This window comes from Pleuronectes platessa, chromosome 3 (assembly GCF_947347685.1).
Source record: "Pleuronectes platessa chromosome 3, fPlePla1.1, whole genome shotgun sequence".
Lineage (NCBI taxonomy): Eukaryota > Metazoa > Chordata > Actinopteri > Pleuronectiformes > Pleuronectidae > Pleuronectes > Pleuronectes platessa.
This window is the reverse complement of record NC_070628.1, coordinates 23,039,492-23,048,881: the sequence shown is the minus strand read 5'-3', so window position 1 is coordinate 23,048,881 and position 9,390 is coordinate 23,039,492. Positions and strand designations below refer to the sequence as shown.

The 9,390-nt window shown below is 41.6% G+C and overlaps 2 protein-coding genes across 3 annotated transcripts in view; one reads left to right on the top strand and one right to left on the bottom strand.

The window, feature by feature from the left end:
• The first annotated feature begins 301 nt into the window (after positions 1–301).
• Positions 302–8,164, top strand: LOC128437399 (nuclear distribution protein nudE homolog 1). Its single transcript, XM_053419541.1, has 9 exons — positions 302–469; positions 866–986; positions 1,109–1,262; positions 1,671–1,819; positions 2,474–2,610; positions 3,641–3,817; positions 3,900–3,985; positions 4,100–4,254; positions 4,967–8,164. The coding sequence occupies exons 2-9, from the start codon at positions 901–903 to the stop codon at positions 5,058–5,060; spliced, it is 1,038 nt and encodes a 345-aa protein (XP_053275516.1). The 5' UTR covers positions 302–469; positions 866–900; the 3' UTR covers positions 5,061–8,164.
• Positions 7,539–9,390, bottom strand: part of myh11a (myosin, heavy chain 11a, smooth muscle) — a 32,847-nt gene continuing 30,995 nt past the window's right edge. Inside the window, exons 41-42 of one of the 2 annotated variants that reach the window (XM_053419539.1) lie at positions 9,068–9,100; positions 8,481–8,605 (exon numbers count right to left, since the gene is read on the bottom strand). In XM_053419539.1, coding sequence (XP_053275514.1) covers positions 9,076–9,100 — 25 coding nt within the window. In that variant the 3' untranslated portion in view covers positions 8,481–8,605; positions 9,068–9,075. Of the gene's footprint in view, positions 8,606–9,067; positions 9,101–9,390 lie in introns of both variants that reach the window. The other variant, XM_053419538.1, reaches the window with a different exon arrangement.

Genomic DNA, 9,390 nt, shown 5'->3' with positions numbered 1-9,390 from the left:
TGGTTTCATAAGGGGACTGTTCCATTTCGCTCTCTTTGTCGAATTGGATTGCACTATAAAATGTTTCTTCTGTGTCTGTAAACCAGGGAAGGTAATATTAGAAACCCAAATCAGAAAACAATGCTTTATTTTTCTCTTCAAATCTGCTTGCTTGCACTAAACAACAGACACTGCCTCTTTCAACACTTCAGAACATCAACAGGAAGGTAGTGAGTAGTGCTCTGCCTCGTTCAGCAATATGAGTGGACAATATTTACGTGACGTCGTCTGTGTAGTCCAATGGCGACCGAGAACTGAACCTTGGTTTGTATTTGATTGGCGAGTTGTGCTTCTTCGTTACCGGTCGGAGCATAATCACAGATTAGTTGAACAAGTCACTTTACGTTTGTTGCTCAATACGGAAAATTGCTATTGTTTCGAGTTTCTCTCTATTAGCATTAGCATGTTGTAATAGTTCCCTTGTATGCAGGTGAGTCTGCTGGTTTCCTCTTGAACACTGTTGATAGCACATCCTGGCTACGTCACTTAGCTAGCATGTTAGCTTAGCTGCAAACAGGGTATGAAGGTATTCGCTGAAGTTATGTGTAGTTTCCGACACCGATGTTTGCTTTAAAAGTAGCAGCGCCATCACGCTCCGACTTTACACGTCTTGACTCATGTCACTATAGCATTTTTGTGTTGCTACTAGTCGTCCCAGCCTTTGTATTTAGTGACCAAATGCATGGCGCTGGTGAATTATATTAGCTAACGTAGTTAGCATTTGCTGAACGCAACAATTCGGTGCTTTGAATAGTAAAGCTGCACATGGTGGTATGGTTAGGAAGGGCAGCATTGGCGGGTTTATTAAGATGCATATTGTTGCTAGGTATCCCGTCCCCATCATCCTGACCCGGAGCAGACATGGTAGAGCCAGCAACACACAAGTTCGCATCCTTAGAAGAGGAGCTGGGCTTCTGGAAGGAGCAGGCACAGAGACATCAGCAAAGGTAACAATAACAAAGCACACACCACTCATTGAACAGGTACTTTGAATAACCAAACGATCTGTTGTAGCTATATGTCGTAAAGCATGGGAACAGTAGTGAGTCTCAAGTTGTTTTCTCATCAGGGCTGACGAATCGCAGGAGGAGCTGCAGGAGTTTCAGCTGATGAGTCGAGACTATGAAGCAGAGCTGGAAACGGAGCTGAAGCAGTGTGAGGGCCGAAACAAAGAGCTGCTTCTAAACAACAACCGACTCCGCATGGAACTGGAGAACATAAAGGTTGAGCAGCTCAGTTATATATAGACTTCAGGCTCTAGTGATGACAGATAAACACGATACTGCACCTTCTCTCAGACAGAAGCAGACAGACAGACAGACAGACAGACACACCCGAACAAACAGATGTATCATTGCCACTGCCGTTAGAATTGCTGACTAGCTATAAACAGCAGACTGCTATTTTTGCTATTAGGAGGGAGACCGTTAATGGAAGAAGTGAATTCAGGATTGTGCTGATTGCTTAAATGTTGTTTGGGACAAGGAGGTAGATAAAAGATTCAGTGGGATTTTATTGCCTCAGCTAATGTCTTAAATATACATTTGCATTGGCTAATGATTTGCCATGATGACACGGACAAAATGTCACTGTCAGTATCAGTTAATTTGATATGTGTGTGATGTTTGCAGGAAAAATTTGATGCCCAGCATTCTGACGCGTTGAGGCACATCTCAACCCTGGAGGAAGATCTGGCACAAACCACAGCAGTAAAAGATCACCTGCAGAAATACATCAGAGAGCTCGAGCAGTCCAATGATGACCTGGAGAGGACCAAAAGGTCAGTGTCTTAAGAAAGCTCATGTTACTATAGCTGTTTTCAGATATGAACTCTGGAAAATGTCCAGACAATGGGGTACGGACTTTTTCTTTTCACATAAGAAGAACGCAGCAGGAGATTCTCCAGTCAGACGTGTTCACAACAACAGAGAAATCCCCACAGAACAGGGAATGGGGTGGAGCAGCATGTAAGAGGCAGGATGTAACATCAAATCCACTGCTATTTCACAGGTTTTGCATTACATATCTATTACATATATTACATATCCGCCATATCACAATTTTTTTACTTTTGCGTCCATCACGTGTTACAGACATAATCGACACATCCACACGCTCCCAGTGAAGACTCTGGACAAACTGCTGCTGTATTCTCACATGGGCTCATTCAGGCACCCAGTGTTTACTAGCGGGTTGGCAGGAAAAACTCTTTCTGGAGCAACTGACTCATTAGCATTCAAATTAGTTGAATTGAAATTTGCACTCTCACAGACAGCCCCGCAGGATATTGTCTGGAGTTCAGTGCATGCCTTACAGCCCTTTATCACACCAATTATTGAATTAACTGTCAAACTAACGAGCCAACTCTACCCTTGTTGCACAGACACCGACATAGTCAAGACCGCATCATGCTAAAACTATTTGTTTGTTGCAGGGCTACCATCATGTCTCTGGAGGACTTTGAGCAGCGGATGAACCATGTCATTGAGAGGAATGCCTTTCTGGAAAGCGAGCTGGACGAGAAGGAGAACCTGCTTGAGTCTGTTCAGAGGCTCAAAGATGAATCCAGAGGTAGAAACGTACACTCACTGTAGCTTCTCAAGTTTAAAAGAACAGCTGATTCCTTCATACACTGGTTTACACCTGACTCAGTGAATTTTGATAGTGAAACTGATTTAACAAATCCCAAGACTATCCTGTTTGCCCTGTACCTGATATAATGTGCACTTATTCTTAGACATTTGTACTATCTAACCTCATTAGACATTTAAAGGACTGTACACTGTTTTTACACATTTGAGCTCATTTAAGCTGAGTACTGAGTTTTACAGTACTTGAAAGATTTGTATTGTTTTTTCTTTTTAGGCTTTAATTTAATTGTGAAATGAAAATTGCAATTTTCCATCACAATTAATATCCTCTCGGCTTTTAATGTCGATATAAGCTTCCCACCCACAAAGCCAACAGCTGGCTGTCAGGCGCCCTTTGCTTGGTGTTCCAGATCAGTGGCTGACAACTGCTTGTCATCTTGGCTGCAAATCCGCTCTGGTTTGCACTAGTCAACCATTAGAAGCTATTTGCCAGTTGACTGAACATGTTTAATCGGTGACAAAGGCCGTCAGTGATTTTATAGTGTAATCTTTTGCTACTGCTTATATTTTTCTTTCCGACAAGAAAATGTCTACAAGCTGACAATGCCTGGGAAAACCAGCCTTATTATTGCCAGCCGGATTTTTTTTTTCTTGAGCATATTCTCTCTTGGTATTTTTTGTATTTAAGGAGATTTATATTGTTGGTTTGTTTGTCTTTCTTTTGTTGTTCTTCTGCACTTCTTTAACATAAGACTTGATCTTTTACTGAGCTATGTCCTTGATATTGGCTTGGTGATTAATGATAATAATGAATCATTATTATTTAAATGCAATGTTAAGTTCAGATTGACCAGTTCTTAAATGTGTCCACTGTATGAAGCGGATGATTACAAATTTCACATAGTTACAAAATTATTTGTTTTGAATCGAATGGAAACCAATGTTTTTAACACATAGCATGGGATTCTCAGTCATTGCTGACTCGCAGTCTGTTTCTCTGTTTGTGGCAGATCTCCGTCAAGAGCTGGCTGTCCGTCACAAGGAAAGACGTCCGTCCAGCAGCCTCGGCAAAGACGCAGATCGAACAGATCTGTCGTGCCCCTCGGCTGGAAATCCATCCTTCCCCGTCACACCCTCTAAACCTCTCAGCTCATTTGCCACGCCCCCTGCGTCCAGTATCCGACGAGGTGAATAGAATATTTTAAGAACTTCACTAAGTAGATACACCGACTTTGTTTTGTTTATCTGCTCACATTGGTTTTGTTTTAGGTGACGGTCTAACAGGGACTCCCCTCACTACGTCTGCTAGAATATCTGCCCTCAATATTGTGGGGGAGCTGCTGAGAAAAGTTGGAGTAAGTACTATTATAATAATTGCATACACCTGTGTTTTCATTGAATAGTATAACTACAGGTCTGGGTTTTGCATGTATGAGCTGGCTGAAAATGCTTTTTGAAATCCCTGCCAGAATCTAGAGTCCAAGTTGGCATCCTGTCGAGACTTTGTGTACGACACGTCTACCAATAGACCGGCACTACCAGCTGGTCCTGCTAGTCCTTCAGGTGTAGAAGCAAGGCCCGAGGTCCAAACTTCCAGCATGAGCCCCCCTCCTCAGTACGACAGGTGAGGAAAAAGACAGCGGCAAAGTCTAAAGTGTAACCAAATGAAGAACTTAAGTTTTTGTTGCTGTCTCAATGATTACATAGAATAGGTTGCATAGAATACATAGGTCATTTTTTCTGTTTAAAGAGTATCTGTCATGTAGTTTGCACTTAACCAGAGGTACGTGTTCATGTTTGACTAGAAGCTGTTATAGGTTCAGTGCTGACATTAATGTTTGTACTATGCAGTGGTGTTGCATTTTCATTTTATTTTATAGGTAGAAGACACTGTTTGCTGTATTCTTCTGACTTAACTGTATGTGTGAACCTCGTGTAAGATGTGATCACCTGGGTCTTTACTTGTTCTGCTGTCAGAGTTGGTGTTTCCTGAATCTTCATATTGTAAGTGACAAGTGAAAAGTTGATAAGACCAATAGTCAAGGCACAAAGGGACAGAATCCTGCACGGGTCCATTAGGGGTGGGCCATTTGACCTAAAATGAATATCACTGTATTTTCCACTTTCTGGACCGTGTTTATACACGACCTGATCTGTTACCCATAATTATCCAATTCGGACCCTCTAGGACCTCTCACCACATGACCCGCACCCGACCCATGATTTAACACACACATACTTCATACAGTCGCTCACAACAGTGGTTTAGTTGTGTTTAAGTATTTTCCCTTTTAAATTTAGGGTTTGTTAATAAGTGTGTGTATCTTATCTTCCAGTTTAGTGAAGCGGTTAGAGTTTGGACCAGCTCCTCCAAGAGGGTCCTCCCAGGGGGCCCAGTCTCCGCAGGGAGGAGTCAAGATCCTGCTATGAGACGAAAAGAAGATAAGCCTCCACCCTTCATCAGCCTCAATAACACCCACCTTTTAATAAACTACAGCAGTGGGACTCTGAAGTGAGTGGTCTTCCCTTGTTGCCACGTGTCTGCTGAACTATTTGAAGAAAGGCACCGTTCACGCTCCACGCTCCACATAGTCAGCACATGGACTACTGCTGCCTCAGACTAGTATCACACCATATCTCTCACAGGACGCAGCGCTTCAGCCTGCATTACATCAAGGAACGCTGCTGATCATACTCGACCTTCAACTATATCTTTGACACGGCTCCGTGACAACAGATTTGCTGTCAGTGATGGATCAAGCGCATCTGGGCTTTTGGGACGTTACTGCTCCCAGATGGATGTCGCCTATGCCCATTGTTTCATTGAACCAGGGAACCAAATTGGAGCAAGTTATATTAGAAGTGATGCAGGTATAGGGACCAAAAACCCAGTGTCATTTATAAAAACGTTCAAAAGAACAAATACTCTTTCAGTCCAAACCAAAGCTGTCATTAGAATAGGGAGAAAAGAATCATTAAAGGGTTAAATGATGAGGTTTAATGTCAGAAACTAGTCAGTTTTTGGTCTTTTATTATTGAAACTAAGGGCTTGAGTAATGTAGTTTTAATCTGAAATGTCATGGTTTGACTTGTAACTCACAAAGAATTGTTTGGAGGAGCAAGTATGTTGGTTAAAACAAGGATGATCATAATTCTTTCACTGTCACAAACATGTTTTAATTGAGAATGAGAGAAGGATGAATTAGTTACTGCCGTACAATGAGGTTTGAGCCTTTGCTGCCTTCAGTGTTTGGTTACCTCTTCAGTTTGTAGGTCTCACGCTACTGTAATATTTAAGTTATTAACCTCAATAATAGATGATCTATTTGCAAATAGAATATCCACATGCAGAATCTGTTTACAGAGAGGAATCTATCCTTAACTCTTCTAGAAGTGAGGAAATGTCACTTTCCTTTGAGCAACGTCACACCTTGGCTTGTTAAATTCAGTTTGGCCCAAATCATTTCTGTAAGCTCCTTCCCGACATTGCACAGACTTGTTGTTTTTCTAAATGTGAAGATAAGGTTTCCTGCCTCAGATAGCATTCATCATTCTGCAGCTTTATGATCTCCTGTTACAAGAACGTTTACCAAGATTTTTTTTAACTGAAGACTTTAGCGTTGTGTATGTGCACTACTGAATGTATAGTAATAATTCTCTAGGAGTGAGACCTCCTGTCTGCCATTGAGGGTTGTATGTTGCGAACTGGGCAAAGATACAAAGCAATAATAGATTTTAACAAGTGAAAGAAAAGCACAGCTCGTACTATATTTGTGTAGATATATAGAGCCTATAGCAGAGACTCCTTTTCCTGCCTTTTTAGTAAGAGATGTTGTTAATTGGAAAATAGCGACTCAAAGTTTTAATGTGGCGTCTTTCCCTGAAATGTTTCTGGTTAATCGGTAACTCTCACGACCATCCATCAGCTCATCAAACATATTTCCGTACATATCTAAATATCACACACATACAGAAGTCATCACTGTAGCCATGTGTGGGAATTAACTCTACACATATGAGATTGCAGTTTCTGCTCCTCTTTGCTGTTTAACCTTCCTAAAACTAACACCAGCCGACAAGGACGCTGGAAGTAAGGGGTGCTGAAGGGGCTCTACTCCCCTACTGGTAAAAAGGCGTAACTGCAAGGCCAAATAGTTTTTACAAAACAAAAAACCTAATTTGACTTAATTTCTTAAGGTAACATGTCCACCCATTATTATTCTAATGGTGTATTCTGTTACTCTGCTGGGGCGTGGTCACACATGCGCACGTTTCAGCTGCCTCCCGATCACTTCCATCATTACCAGCATGGTGGCTAATAAAACATGTCCTTCCTGTGGTGAGGCAAATCGCAGCGTTCAACTTTGGTGAACTTTGACCTGCGATATTCCCTTGGCCTGTTATCTGCCTGATTTCTGTTGTGGAAAAAACCTGCTTTCTGTGTTTGAACTGTCCCAGCCTAAATATGGCACATTGCCGTTTTGAAATGTAGAGATTTAATTTGAAAGTTAACCATCTCTTTACGTCAAATGTTCAAAAATTGGTATAGTATTGGCCGTTCAAATAAAATCCTACATGTTGCACTGCTGCAGTTCAGCAGTGCAACATGATTACATAGTTTTCTCTCAGCACCCAAAATCGTACTTACTTCCAGGCATCCCTGTGAGCTAACTGTGAATGTACATCTATCACCACTGTGTACTGGTTGTGTGTGTGTGCAGCACCTCGGCAACTGCTTATGCTCTATCTAGATTTAAAACTGTATGTGCCTGAGGTACCAAACCCAACTTTTATCCCTTCGGTTGGTTTGCAGTTGTTTTTCTACTTGGCTGAACAGATGAGAATCTGTTGTGAGGATTCAGTTTGATCTCTGGAGTGAAGACAGAAACATTAAAAGAAGAAAATCAATGCTTTTTTTATATATATCTTTATTTCTTGTGCAGGTGGTTCAACAATGAATAGAAACGAATGGTGTCATGTAAACATTGGATGATTACAGAGTACTGCGTTTAGGGTGATGAGGGGAATATTGAACAGGTACAGTAAATCTGGACAAAGGACAAATATGGAAGGTGTGAGGGCTCCAAAGTGTCTGATACTGACACATCTGGCTCATCATTTTATTTTATAGTTCAGGTTACTAAACCTTGTTTGACATTCGGCTATTTCTGGAATAGAAGTTCACTTTGACATATCAGGAAACATGGAAGGTGCAAATAAAATATAAATTGACGACTTTAGAAATGTCTAAATAATTGTTCATTGGGGTACAAATGGCAGCACTGATTGGAAGCAGACTGGGTGTAGAAATATAATCTTGACTACATATCCAGTCTGACGAACCACTTCAGTGCTGCTCTGAAACACTTAAACAGCAGTTACAGGCAACAGGACGACAACAGGGGATGTTGCTGATCATAGTTACACATCTGTAGATTTACATTATGTCTCTGCTTTAACTTCTAAGGTCACTTATTGTGGAGAGACCCTAGGTTTTTCCAGGCAACTTAGTGTGGTAATTAGAGGCACCTATATTTTGTGTACAAAAGTCATTCAGTGCAGTACAACAGTGTAAATATTTTTTTTTTTTTTTTTAAAGGAACTGCAAATCACACATCAGCAGAGCCAACGAAATAACTCCCCTAGTCAACACCAAGCCCTCCTGATTGGTTTGTAAAGAAAAAGTGCTCGGAAACAAGAAGACAGATCAGTACACTACTGGAAATGGGAGAAGAGATATGGAAGAACTAGATAGCATGTCAGGCATTTTAAAGTTATTCTTGGTTTTAAGTGGCACACTTTGTCCCAGGAAGATAAATTTGATATCTGGTGATTTGACGTCACCTTACTCCGAGGACTTTGTTCCGTTGAAGTCGCCCTGGGAGTCGGCCTCCTCCTCTGAGGCATCCTCGACCACCCTCCGGCTTCCGCCCATGCGCCGAGGTGTGCTGCCAAAGGAGGGCTCGTTTCCACGCCTTAAAAATGCCACCGAGACGCACACAGAAGACAGAGATGCAGAAAAACATGGTCACAGTGAGAGGGGGGAATATATTCGGAGAACCACCTGTTTGCTGCAAACTACATGGGAGGATTGAGGAAATCAGAAGTTACAGGATGTGCTTTGGTTACAGGTTAAGCACGCTGGTTATCTTTGTAACTCATAACTCCTGGCTCAGGAGAATGAGTCTGGTTTATGGCAACAAAACCAAGCACTGAGAAAAATGTGGCCACCAAGAAATGGGTGTAATGGAAACCAAATGGTGCAACTAGACTTGCTGATAAAAATTTAAGGTAAATCTGTTGAAGCTGATGAGCCATATTTCTCTCAGTTAGGCTCAATGAAAGAAATGACAGCATTAAAAGTGTGCATGGGGATGAAAAGTTATGGGAGGTTATAGTAGAAATGGTGATTGGGGGACATTTAGGGGCAGAGGTACCTGCTGTGTTACTCCTTTGGTTCAGGGTTGCCTCTGGAATAGAGATGGACATGATTTTTTTGCTTGTGCTCAGTAAAGCTAAATCCACTGAACTCAAAACCAATCTTTAATGCTTTAAAGCAACACTGTGTCACAATGACCAAGCAGCAGCGCCCTCTGCAGCCACACATGGGAATTCATTTGCACGGTTTCAAAGTGTTTTTTCTAGTGTGTATTTCACACATTGTCATATATGGTGCATCCTCCTGATATACAGCATTTAACGATCTACCCATTTTCCCTTTGCAGCATCTGCGCCACCTTGTGACTTCACAGGAATAAAG